The sequence below is a fragment of the Arachis duranensis genome, chromosome 6 (assembly GCF_000817695.3).
Source record: "Arachis duranensis cultivar V14167 chromosome 6, aradu.V14167.gnm2.J7QH, whole genome shotgun sequence".
Classification (NCBI taxonomy): Eukaryota; Viridiplantae; Streptophyta; class Magnoliopsida; order Fabales; family Fabaceae; genus Arachis; species Arachis duranensis.
In genome coordinates, this window is record NC_029777.3 from 22,335,747 (window position 1) to 22,349,076 (window position 13,330).

General features: G+C 35.2%; 1 protein-coding gene across 3 annotated transcripts; it reads left to right on the forward strand.

Annotated features, from left to right (window-relative positions):
• Positions 1-831: 831 nt before the first annotated feature.
• LOC107493403 (interactor of constitutive active ROPs 2, chloroplastic-like) lies at positions 832-5,608 on the forward strand. 3 transcript variants are annotated; one of them, XM_016114501.3, is made up of 5 exons: positions 832-1,100; positions 2,112-2,189; positions 3,092-3,278; positions 3,513-5,192; positions 5,501-5,608. In XM_016114501.3, the coding sequence occupies exons 2-4, from the start codon at positions 2,170-2,172 to the stop codon at positions 5,175-5,177; spliced, it is 1,872 nt and encodes a 623-aa protein (XP_015969987.1). In that variant the 5' UTR covers positions 832-1,100; positions 2,112-2,169; the 3' UTR covers positions 5,178-5,192; positions 5,501-5,608. The 3 variants fall into 3 exon arrangements, with proteins under 3 accessions (XP_015969987.1, XP_015969988.1, XP_052118648.1); XM_016114502.3 differs by lacking the exon at positions 5,501-5,608 and having other exon boundaries at positions 2,099-2,189; positions 3,513-5,439; XM_052262688.1 differs by lacking the exon at positions 5,501-5,608 and having other exon boundaries at positions 3,513-5,439.
• The last annotated feature ends 7,722 nt before the right edge of the window (positions 5,609-13,330 follow it).

The following is a 13,330-nucleotide window of genomic DNA, read 5'->3' on the forward strand; positions in this document are numbered from 1 at the left end:
TCTTCCAACTATCATCACTGCTTGTAGGTTGTGTTTTATCCACTAAACTCTGTTCTTCTTCGCCGTTTGTCCACATAAAGAAATCACACCACATTCTTCCAGAACTCTGCCAATTTCACATCAACCAACAAAAAAAAAATTTAAGATTACTCATCAAACACAAATACTAGTAGCAACACATTAAAGATGAAGAAGACGACATTGAGAACTTACATTATAATTTGGACACCCATAAAAAATTTTTTCAGGATTAGCATTCGTCCCAGACTATCGAAGTACTGGACGCATTCCACTACCACACCAATCAGGAATCTTCCCCAATTTCCCACGAGTAAGGTTCCTCAAGGAAGCCCCATGAAAACGTGATCGTGCAGAATTTCCTGCAGCTTGGCTTTCTGAACTCATCATTTCTCCAACACAGTTTCGAACGTATTCGAAAGGAGGGATGCAAATTAGAGTTTTATCATTTATGGTGGGATTAAATTGAATTCTTTCAACTTTTGTCACATTATTCACTCATCACACATCTATTTTAGCAAGTTTTCATTCATTACACATCTATTTTAACAAGTTGAATGTCACGTAGATACATACTCTATCACTTTAACATGTCACATCATATTTTTATTAACGAAAATAACTATAGAAACAAACATAGAGTACGATTCAATATTTGAGAATAATAATTGAGTAACTATAAATTAAAAAGTCAAAATTAAGGCCGATCTATAATTTCAGGAACCAAAATGGTTTCAACTCAGGACCAAAATGGGTTTCACCTCATATAAAGTTTTATTCTTCTATGGTTACCCGAGATAGTTAGATGTAATGGCGCACTTGGATGTAAGAGAGTAGAGAGCAGTGAAGGGCGCGTGGAAGGAAAGGAATGCGTAGCATTAATGGAGGGTTCAGCATGAAACGTCTTTTAGCTGTTGCCTGCTCTCCCTCACCTGACACACAATACATACAACCACCATACTCACTCTGTCTGTCAATCGAGAACGCCAACAGTCTCGGCCACCACCACCACCACCACCACCTTCCTTCCATTTTCCAATGCTTAGTCATTACTAACACCCTCTCCTCCATTTCCATTCACTGTAAGACCATTCTACTTCTGTCTCACTCACTCAACTTCCTTCTCTTTCATTTACATTTTTTGGCTGCTTCTTCTTGGCTATTGCCTTCGTTTATTTTTGTTTCCTTTCTGCACCCCCTTCCCCTCTTTTCTCAAGCTTATGTTTTTAGGAAAGAATCATCATCTTCATCATTATTACTACTTATGCATTGAGCTTTGTGCATTCATTTTCTCTCTCTCTCTCTCTCTCCCCGTGCTTTGTTTTGCATTTTACATGTTTGTTCTATGTTCCCTTGCATCTTGTGTTTTATTTCACACTGCATGTTTTAGATCTGGGATTCTTCATTTCTTTTCGGAAGATATCATTCTTAGCATTCATAAAACGCTTCGAAGTTATGTTTTTCCCCACAAACTGGAGTTTCACTTAAATGAAAAACCAAAAAGAAGAGAGGAAAGAAAAGAAAATGGAGCCAGATAATCCGTTCTTTACTTTTGTGAGCTTCATATATAATCTTCCACTATGAAAATGGTTTGTCGAGGAATCCGAAAATATACTATGTGCAACACGTGAGCACTGTTCCTGTGGCTAAGTTGCAGATTGAAAGAATTTAAAAAAAAAAAAGAAGAAGAAGAAGAAAATATCTGTTTCTGCAATGCTGAAACATGAAAGAGATGTGAAACTGTGGTTTTCTGAGTGGTCACTGGTGTGTGCCCGTAATTAATAAGTCTTAGCGTATTCAATTTTGGTGCAGCATTCAGTAGTAGACCAAAGGGTAAAAATGTTTGCGTTGGAAATGATTTTTTTCTGTTAATGATAGCAGTTATTTGAAAGCTTTAGTGTGATGTTTTCTGTTTTGGTTTTCTTTTGCTTATTTGGTTGTGTTTAGATTTGGTAGGTAGTAGTGGAGTTAGCTTACTTGGAGTTTCTTTGAAGGGATTATATGCTGTTTGTTTGTTAGTTTTTTTTTTGTTTTATTTTACTTTTATTGAATCTGATGATTAGCCATGGTTCTTACTCAGATTCGTATTGCAGGAAGAGTGGGTCAGGGTTCGTTGAATTTGCCTTTCTTTTTCATTTGGGAGGTTAAAATATGCATACACCAAAAGCAAGGTAAGATTGTCATCATTTGACACTTTCACTGTTTTCTATCTTTTGTGCAGTCTTATGACTGAATTTTGGTATCAATGTGGAATTAGTACTGGGTAGCCCAAGATTAACGAGTCTATGTATGTAGATTAAGGATTGTTCCTCTGGCTGGGAAAAAAGGAAAGTAAAACTAATTTTGGATGGATTCATGTAACTTTATCCCTGACAAACTAATTTATTTTTTTTCCAGAGATGTTTATAAATGGATTCTTCTTTGTGTTTTGGTAGACAGAAAGATGAAACCGTCTAAATGAACTTCTCCTAGTTCTTATTGTTCTTGAGGCAATAATATATGGCTCTTTAATATTGTTAAAAATACAGTATGGCCAAGTGTTGAAAAGTTTTAGTTTAACTTAAGATGGAAAATATTACATTGTCAATTGGCTTGAATGTTTTCAATTTGGGATGTTTTGAGTTTCGGCATTAAAGGTATTCAGTGGAAGATTTCTTTTTCCTTTTTTCTATAAAAAAAGTTGCTATTAATTTATCGTTCCTGTCTTAGTATTTCTTACTATCCCGTGATTGTATCATTATTTGCTTGTGAAGCTCTATTTTTCTTCTAGACATTTGTCATGCAGAATCTAGATGCGGATTTTGAATAGAGTGAACGTTTTAAAATTTATTAATGCCATGTAAAAAAAGTTAAGATATATTAGCTGGTGTTCCTTTGGGTTAAAAAATAAAAAGCTATATTGTTTATTGTCCATCCTTGAAATAGCAACACATTTATCTTAATTGTGGTGTTTAAATTATGTTTGTATATCCTGACTACACATGTAGATTGATGTGCTATATCAAGACGGTTCTTGATCCATATTCTGCTTTTATTTATGCATACTAACTGTCTAATGGCTGATTTTAAGCAGAACTAATTCATCCGAAATGCCCCAAAGGAAATCCCCTGTAAACACCCCTCGGACTGCTCGCATGTTGAAAACACCAAACTCCGATTCCGATTCGCTTTCTTCCTCTCCAAACCCTGCAAGAAAGTCCCTAAAAGATAGGAGTCCCAAGGTCATCGAGCATCGTTCACCACAAAGTCCAATAACTGAGGTATTTGAAGTTGACTTATGGCGCAGTCTAAATGCCATTCTGATTTAAACTTTCATTACCAATAATTTCTTTGGCAGTATACTCTAAATTGTCTTATGGTTCTTGTTAAATGTTATTTGATTTCTTCATTAATCTATTATGCTTGTATATATATAAGTCTAAATTATTTGTCATTGATGGCTTTCATGTTTTCTCAATCACTATATAATTTCCCTCTTAATCATCTGTGTCTAGAAAAAACGATCTAGTAAGGTCCAGGAATTGGAATCTCAGATTTCTCAGCTTCAAGAAGATCTGAAGAAATCGAAGGATCAACTTAACTTATCCGAATTATGGAAGAGAAAAGCTCAACAGGAAGCCGAGGCGGCAAAGAAGCAGCTTTTAGCCCTGTCAAAAGAGCTGGAGGAATCTAATCAGCAGCTTATGGACCTTTCTGCCTCCGAGGAAGCACGGCTGCAAGAACTCCATAAAATTTCTCAAGATCGAGATCGAGCATGGCAGTCAGAACTAGAGGCTGTCCAGAAGCAGCAATCAATGGACTCAGCTGCTTTGTTATCTGCCATGAACGAAATACACAAACTGAAAACGCAGCTTGAAAGGGTAGACTCCGAAGCTACTCAGTCAAACAACAAAGATGCAGCTTATGCTGAGATTCAGGATTTGAGGATGGAGCTTGCCAATGCTCTCTCTGTTGTTGAAAATCTTAAAAACGAAGTAAGTGATTGCAGAGTCGTGGAATCCCGGGCCTTGGAGTTGGTTGGCAAAATGCAAATGCAATTGGAAACTGCAAATAATACCATGGAAGCACTCCGAGCAGATGGCATGAAAGCTACAGAAGAGTATGAATCTGTTGCCTCAGAGTTGGAACAATCAAGAACTCAAATAAAATCATTGGAGGGACTTGTGAGCATACTAGAGGCTAATTTGGTTAGTGGTGCTAACAAAATTATATTAGGTCCAACTGAAGAACAAGGACATGTGTGGGAAAACGGTGAAGTTGAGGAGATAAACCGGCTCAAAGCTGAGCTTAGATCTGCACAGTCTGAAGTAGAGCAGTTGAAAGCTGCATTGGATGCCTCCGAGATAAGGTTCCAAGAAGAGTATATCCAAAGCACATTGCAGATTAGAAGTGCTTATGAACAACTTGAACGTTCTAAATCTGAATCTGGTCAGCGAGAAGCTGAATTAAGTGAGGAACTGAGGAGAGCTACAGCAGCTGCTGAAGAACTAAAGGCAAACTTGATGGAAAAGGAATCTTGGTTGCTGAGTATCTCGCAGGAGAATGAAGGGCTCAACTCTAGGATCAAGGAAAACCAAACTAGAGAAAGGGAATTTGAACTTGCCATGGAGCTTAAGAAATTGGATGCTGACATTGCGGATTTGAAGGCAAAAATATTAGACAGAGACACTGAGTTGCAAACTATAACCGCAGAAAACTGTATGCTCAAGATGGAAATAAAAAAGGAATTGGAGAAGAATAGAATTACTGAAGAGGCTGTTGCTACAGCTGAAGCTGCAAGGGTTGCGGAAAAGGAGGCATTGATTAAACTTGACTACATAACTGAAGAAGTTGATAAAAGTAAGCTGAGAGTGGCACGTGTTACAGAGCAGTTGGATGCCGCACAGGTCATGAATTTGGAGTTGGAGGCTGAACTGAGGAGACTGAAGGTTCAGTCGGACCAGTGGAGAAAGGCAGCAGAAGCTGCAGCGTCTATGCTTGCTTCTGGAAACAACAATGGGAAATTTGTGGAGAGAAATGGCTCACTTGATTGTAGCTTCAATTCCCTTACCGGCAGGTTGAGTACAACTTATTTAGAAGACACTGATGAAGAGTCACCAAAGAAGAAAAGTAGCTTAAGGAAGAGGATTGGAGTGTTATGGAGGAAGAATCACCAATAGCTTAAGTGGTTCCGGGTATTTTCTCATCATTCAATCTATGATGCACCTTTACCCTAAATAGTTGCCGCATATGTGCTATGGTTACAATAGCTTACATTAATGCTGAGATTAGTATTCCTCTTTTAGTTAATTATTTTACCCATTTTATGAGTTATGCTAAAATCATATCGTATCTTGTAACTTTTAAACAATATCAAGTCATGTACAATGGTATCAGTATTTGCATGAGTTTTTGTGCTTTGTAGCTTTTTTCACCAATGTTTTTCATGCCATGTTACTCCTTTCATTTTTTTATTTTATTTTATTTTATTTGCCTTTGTCAGGTACTGGTTGGTTTTTCTTGAGACATGGCCATGTTAAGCAGTTCCTTGGGGGAAATCTATGACAAAATATTGTGAAAGATATTTCTTTTGTAGATACATAGAACCCCCCATTTTATTGTGAAAGACATCTTGGCATGAAATGAAGCGGCTTATTAATGATGATGCAGTTAATAGTTTAAGTGGTTGATGGGGACCCACCCCCCATTTTATTTTGTTGTGTCTAGAACTAGCAGTCATCAAGTCTGTTTTCATGTCATGACATTCTTATTCCTCAATAGTATGTAGCAAGTAGCAAGATGATTAATTGATATGAATGAAAGGCAATACTAATTAATGTCCTAATATTAACTTAATGTCAGTGTTAAAACATGCTGGGGTAGTGGGGTCTATGGCGATAATGTATTGTATTATCGAGTGTGTTTTGAATACTATATCTTTTACACAAATATAAAGGTAGAAGATAGAGAAACTTGCATGGTTGTAACATCAGAAATGCATACATAAAAACTTGTCTTTTGAACAAAGATTTTACTGTGTCAAATAAACAAAGGGAGATTCTTTGTTATCCTTTTTTTATCTTTGATATTTTTTTCGAATTTTAGATTAATAAATCTTTGACTAGTATGTATTCACGACATTCAAGAGCTTTAACTTATAGCTGCATTTTCGATTCAATTCAAAAGTTTTGAAAATCGAATTGGTTATTGAATCATTTTAGTTGTCGGTTTAAAAGTTTAACCGGTTCAATTATGAATCAATTAAAATAATTGTATTATAATAAATAATATGTAAATTTTAAATATATGAAAAACATAAAAATATGCTAATATAAATTTAAAAATTACATAAATTAAAAAGTACAAAACCAATTGAAGTTTCATAATCTCAAATAAGTATAACAAGAACTATATTAAAAAGAAAATAATCAAATATCAAGGTTTATACATTTTTTTAATTAAATATTTTAATTTTTCATTTATCAAAATATATAATTTGTAGGTAATTTATCATTTTATGTATCATTTATCTCGTTTTTAATGTAAATGAATCTTGTTTACATTGTAAATGAGGTAAGACACGTTTCATAAACAAAGAAAACGGGTGCACACGTGATACGCATTAGCTAAAATTCGTTTACACTGTAAATGAGATATAGTATGACAAATTTAACTCAACTATAAAAGAATTTGCAAGTATTAACTTTGGTCACAAGCATATCACTTCTTCTTTCCTATTTTTCTTCTTTGTTCTTTCACTAGGTTTAGTAAAAATGTAGTGGTAAATATATTTTTATGAGTGTATATTATAATTGTCACATGAAAAAAATAATGATGGGATTGTTTTCGAGTGTGATAGTCTTATTCTATTGTGCACTCGTTGATTAAGTTTTTTGTCTAAGTTGAAGAGCCTAATATTGACCAGCTTGGGTGATAATGGGACAAAAGAGATTAGAAGAATTGGGTATAGGTTGTTTAGCAATAATGGAAAATAGAGTATTTCGTTTTCATATTTTTTGGTTAGATAGCGATGAGCATGTGTACCTGATGTTTGATGTCTATGGAAGAATCATGGCCCAATAAGGGATGAAGCTTTCTGCGGAGGTTGGTGACGTACGTGGTGGTGGTTCTGGACACTCGAATTTTGTCCAAGATAACCCACCTCTTGCACCATCACATCTGCAGTGTGCTAGTCTAGTGGATCACATGGAAGTGGATAGCAAGGAGTTGGATGAAGAATACGTCGCCAACAGCAACGAAAATGATTCTTCTGGGGATGAGGAGGAGTTTGCACAAGAGGCTCCAGTCGGTGGAATAGTTTGGTATCTTCTGCCTGCCCAGAAACCAGTTCCGGAATTGTCTATTGTAACTAGCCACTATCACACATTGAATCTTGATGCGATGCATGAGGATACTCCATTTTTCAATACAGGGGGAGATGATTACAACATAGACAACGGTGCGGAGTTTCGCATTAGGCATAGATTCAAGAGCAGGGAGGCTGTCATACTAGGTGTGAAGAATTACAACATTTGCCATTTGGAGGAGTGTCGGGTATAGGGTTGTTGAGTCTAATCGAGTAAAGTACCATGTGCATTGCACACAATCTGTAGCAGGATGTCCTTGGAGTCTCCGTGTTGCACTCTGACAAAATTTTGGATATTGGTAAGCCGCTTTATGATGTGTAAAGTTACACTATTCTTGTTTATAATGATTGTTTTGGGACGGACATATAATGATCCCATTTTATATTAATTCGATAGGAAAGTGTATAAATTTGGAGGATCGCACACTTGTCTAGTCCCCACTATGCCTCAAGACGATCGACAATTGTACAACAACCTCATTTGCAGTGTCATACAGTCTAATTCATCTGTTCTATCTTTGTCTTATAAGGTATAGTCAGACAAAGCTATCACTACAAATCATTATACAGAAAGGTCTGTATGACCAAGTAAAAGGCAATTGCTTAGCTCTATGGTGATTGGGATGAGTCGTACAATAAAATTTTGAGGTTGTTGCAAGTATTGCAAAGTTGTTGCCCCAACATGATAAGTGATTTCAGTGTGGTACTGTACTATGATGGCCACTTGTTAGTGCGCGATTACAGGCAATTTGACAAGGTATTCTGGAATTTTTCTCTATATGTTGAGGATTTCAAGTGTTGCAAGTCCTTTGTCTCTGTGGATGGCACACATCTGTATGACAAGTATGGCGGTGTGTTACTAATTGCCACGGCACAAGATGATAATAGTAATATCCTCCCTATTGCTTTTGCTATCGTATAGTATGAGACGATTGAGTCGTGGTTGTTCTTCTTTAACAATCTGAGGATTAACAATCTAAGGAGACATGTGACACCACAAGAAGGGCTATTGGTTATATTTGATAGATATCAAGTGATCAAAGTTGCATTGAGAGCCAATGATAGTGGTTGGAGGATGTCTAGCGCTTTTCATTAGTACTGTGTCAGACACATGTCAGCAAACTGCATGACCCGTTTCAAATCCATAGAGAGTAAACGATACTTGATGAATGCTGCATATAGTCCAATAAATATAATTTTATAATTTTTTTAATTTAAAATAAGGACAAGGCTACTCTAATCATACATATTAGTACAATAAAAACTTTTTTTCTGAACAAATATTTTACTGTGTCAAATAAACAAAGGGAGATTCTTTGTTTAGAAAAAGGTAGTACTCATCCTTTTTATCTTTGATATTTTTTTTTTGAATTTTAGATTAATAAAGCTTTGACTAGTATGTATTCACAACATTCAAGAGCTTTAACTTATATCTGCATTTTTTATTCAATTCAAAGTATTGAAAATCAAATTGGTTATCGAATCAATCTAGTTGTTGTCGGTTTAGAAGTTTAACCGAGTCAATCATAATTCAATTGAAATAATTGTATTATAATAAATAATATGTAAATTTTAAATATATAAAAAACATAAAAATATGCTAATATAAATTTAAAAATTACATAAATTAAAAGTACAAAACCAATTGAAGTTTCATAATCTCAAATAAGTATAACACAAGAACTATATTAAAAAGAAAATAATCAAATATCAAGGTTTATACATTTTTTAAATTAAATATTTTAATTTTTTTATTTATCAAAATATATAATTTGTAGGTAATTTATCATTTTATGTATCATTATTTATCTCGTTTCAGTGTAAATGAATCTCGTTTACATTGTAAACGAGATAAGACACGTTTCTTAAACAAAACAAAAAAAAAAACGGGTGCACACATTATACGCAGTAGCTAAAATTCGTTTACACTATAAATGAGATATAGTATGACAAATTTAACTCAACTATAAAAGAATTTGCAAGTAATAGCCTTGGTCACAAGTATTTCACTTCTTCTTACCCTTTTTTCTTCTTTGTTTTTTTCCCTAGGTTTAGTAAAAATGTAGTGGTAAATATATTTTTGTGAGTGTATTCTAATTGTCACATGAAAAACAGTGACGATAGGGTTATTTTCGAGTGTGATAGTCTTATCCTATTGCGCACTCATCGATTAAGTTCTTTATCTAAGTTGAAGAGTCTAATATTGACGAGCTTGGGTGATAATGGGACAAAAGAGATTAGAAGAATTGGGTATAGGTTGTTAGCACTAATGGAAAATAAAGTATTTCGGTTTCATATTTTTTTTGTTAGATAGCAATGAGCATGTGCACCTGATGTTTGATGTCTATGGAAGAATCATGGCCCAACTAGCGATGGAGATTTTTGCGGAGGTTGGTGATCTAGGTGGTGGTGGTTCTGGGCACTCGAATTTGGTCCAAGATAACCCACCTCTTGCACCATCACCTCTGTAGTCTGCTAGTTGATGTGTGAGCATCTTATATCTTTTTTCATTGCATTTGTTAGTCGTTTTTAGTATATTTATTCAAGTTTTACTATGTTTTAAGTATAAAATTCATCTTTGATGCTACTTTGAGTTTTTGTGTTATTTTTATGATTTTAGGTGAATTTTGGGCGAATTTGGCAGAACCTTGTTCAGAGACAAAGAAAAGATAGCAGATGTTGTCAAATCCTGACCTCCTTGTATTCCAACGAGCATATCTTGAGCTATAGAGGTCCAATTGATGCGGTCTCAATGATGTTAGAAATCTAACTTCCAGAGCTTTCCTGCAATATTTAATAGTCTATACTTTTCTTCCAGAATGACTGCCAAAACTGGCGTTAAACGCCAAGCCTGGGCATTTAACACCCAAGAAGGACTGATCTCCCAAGTTGAACGCCCAAAACTGGCATTCAACGCTAGCCACGGAGCAGGACCAGCGAAGTTCAATGCCCATAATCCAAGTTGAACGCCAGTCTTCAGCCCAAATCACTCCTAGTGGGCCCCAAAGTGGATTTTAGCACTTCTTAGCTTATCTTATCCTTGTAACTTTTAAATTTAAATTAATATCTTTTAGGTTTAGTCTTAGAGATTTTTACTATAAATAGGGGACTTCCTTTCTCCTGAGAAATATGCCTCCCGAGAGGAGAGGAATCAAAATTACTTCAGATCTTCTTCTCTGTTTTCTCTGTAAAGCATGAGTAACTAAACCTCCTAGGTTAAGGTTAGGAGATCTGCTTATTCCTATGGATTAATATTATTACTTTTCTATTTCAATATATGTTTGATTCCATTCTGTGATGTATTTTTGTTCTTCATCTAAATGAATCTGGGGTGGAACGGAAGTATGACCACTTTTTCTATATGAGTTCTTGTGATACTCTGACCAAGGTCACTTGAGCTACAACTTAAAAACACTTCTCCTAAACTGCAAATTACCTGGACTAATTTGGATATGTGACATAAAATTCAGTTAGCTTTGGGTAATTGAGGTTTTTGTGGTGCTAAACTAGAATGCTAAGCTTCACCCTCGTTTGAATTGAATGATCACTGACCCTAACTTTTGAAGAGAATAAGAGGAGATTAAATTGCTAAGGAATTGGGATTTAATCACTTACAGTTTGCCATGGAATGAATCATTTATTGTTAAGATAGTCAGTAAGAAGTATTAATCCGGAAAAATAAGCATCTTCGAGGCCTTAACTGTTTCTATATATTATCTCTTTACCAATCTTTAATTGCTTTTCTTTACCTTCTTGTTTCATGCTCCTGCAACAATAATAACTCCTTTTCTATTTTCCTGACTAAATCTTGCAAGATGACTATTACTTGCTCAATCCAACAATCCTTGTGGGATTGACCTTCACTCACCTAAGGTATTACTTGGACGACGCAATGCACTTGTCGATGAAGTTGTGCAAGTTTTAATTTCGCACACCACTAATCCAGTGGATCACATGGGAGTGGATAGTAAGGAGTTGGATGAAGAATATGTCGCCGACAGCAACAAAAATGGTTCTTTTGGGGATGAGGAAGAGTTTGTACCAGAGAATTCAGTCGGTGGAATAGTTTGGTATCTTCTGCTGCCCCGAAACCAGTTCTGGAATTGTTGATTGTAACTAGCCACTATCACACATTGAATCTTGATGCGATGTATACAGATACTCCATTTTCCAATACAAGGGGAGATGATTACAACACAGATAACGGTGTGGAGTTTCGCATTGGGCATAGATTCAAGAGCAGGGAGGATGTCATGTTAGATGTGAAGAATTACAACATTCTCCATTCAGAGGAGTGTCGAGTATAAGGTTGTTGAGTCTGATTGAGCAAAGTACTAGGTACATTGCAGACAATCTGTAGCAGAATGTTCTTGGAGTCTCCATGTTGTACTCCGACAAAATTTTGGATATTGGTAAGCCGCTTTATGATGTCTAAAGTTACACTATTCTTGTTTATGATTATTGTTTTGGGACGGACGTATAATGATCCCATTTTATATAAATTCGATAGGAAAGTGTGCAAATTTGGAGGATCGCACACTTGTCTAGTCCTTACCATGCCTCAAGATCATCAACAATTGTACAACAACCTCATTTGTAGTGTCATACAGTCTAATCCATCTGTATCTATCTTTGTCTTACAAGGTGTAATCAGACAAAGCTATCACTACAAATCATTATACAGGAAGGTCTGGTTAACCAAGTAAAAGGCAATTGCCCAGATCTATAGTGATTGGGAGGAGTCGTACAATAAGGTTCTGAGGTTGTTGCAAGTATTGCAAAGTTGTTGTCCCGACATGATAAGTGTTTTGAGTGTGGTACCGTACTATGATGGACATTTGTTGGTGCGCGATTGCAGCCAATTTGACAAGGTATTCTGAGATTTTTCTCTATGTGTTGAGGCTTTCAAGTGTTACAAGTCCTTTGTCTCTGTGGATGCATGGCACACACCTGTATGACAAGTATGGCGATGTGTTACTAATTGCCGTGGAACAAGATGGTAACAGTAATATCCTCCATGTTGCTTTTGCTATCGTAGAGTATGAGACGATTGAGTCGTGGTTGTTCTTCCTTAACAATCTAAGGATTAATAATCTAAGGAGACATGTGACACCACAAGAAGGACTATTGGTTATATTTGATAGATCTCAAGTGATCAAAGTTGCATTGAGAGCTGATGTAGTAGTTGGAGGATACCTAGCGCTTTTCATTAGTACTGTGTCAGACACATGTCAGCAAATTTTATAACTCGTTTCAAATCCATAGAGAGTAAACAATACTTGATGAATGCTGCATATAGTCCACTAAATATAATTTTATATTGTTTTAATTTAAAATAAGGACAAGGCTACTCTAATCATACATATTAGTACAATAAATATAATTTTATGATTTTTTAAATTCAAAATAAAACATAACAACACTAACCTAAAAGTTAATCATGTCACGTCGTGCTCAAACGGTTGATATCGTCATTCCTTACCTTTACGCGCCATTGAGTGTGTTCCACTCAAATATCTCAAGAAAATGGTCTAAGAGAGAGAAGAGAGGTTAGAAATGGATGAAAGTGGCATTCAAAAGGCGTTGCGAACGAGTCATACATATAGACGCCGTTTGTGCTTATTTCGTTCACAGTATAAATGAATTAGTAATACACGTATCTTATTTATACTGTGAATGAGATAATCATTGTTACACAATACATGTGCACCCATGACATATTCATCGATGTACGTGTCTTATCTCGTTTATAATGTAAATGTGATACATATATTACTAATTCGTTTACACTGTAAATGAGATAAATAATAATACATAAAATAGTAAATTATCTACAAATTATATATTTGTTATAGAATAATAAAAAATAATTGCTATAGAAAATTAGTAATTTAAATAGATTTTAATTTATTATTTTTTTATTTGATAAATAAGCATATTCCATATCTTTTAAGTTTTAATACATAT

Coding starts and splice junctions, on each gene's coding strand:
- LOC107493403 (XM_016114501.3), top strand. CDS start 2,170: ATGCATACACCAAAAGCAAG. Junction 2,190..3,091: donor ATGCATACACCAAAAGCAAG/GTAAGATTGTCA, acceptor GATTTTAAGCAG/AACTAATTCATCCGAAATGC. Junction 3,279..3,512: donor CACAAAGTCCAATAACTGAG/GTATTTGAAGTT, acceptor ATCTGTGTCTAG/AAAAAACGATCTAGTAAGGT.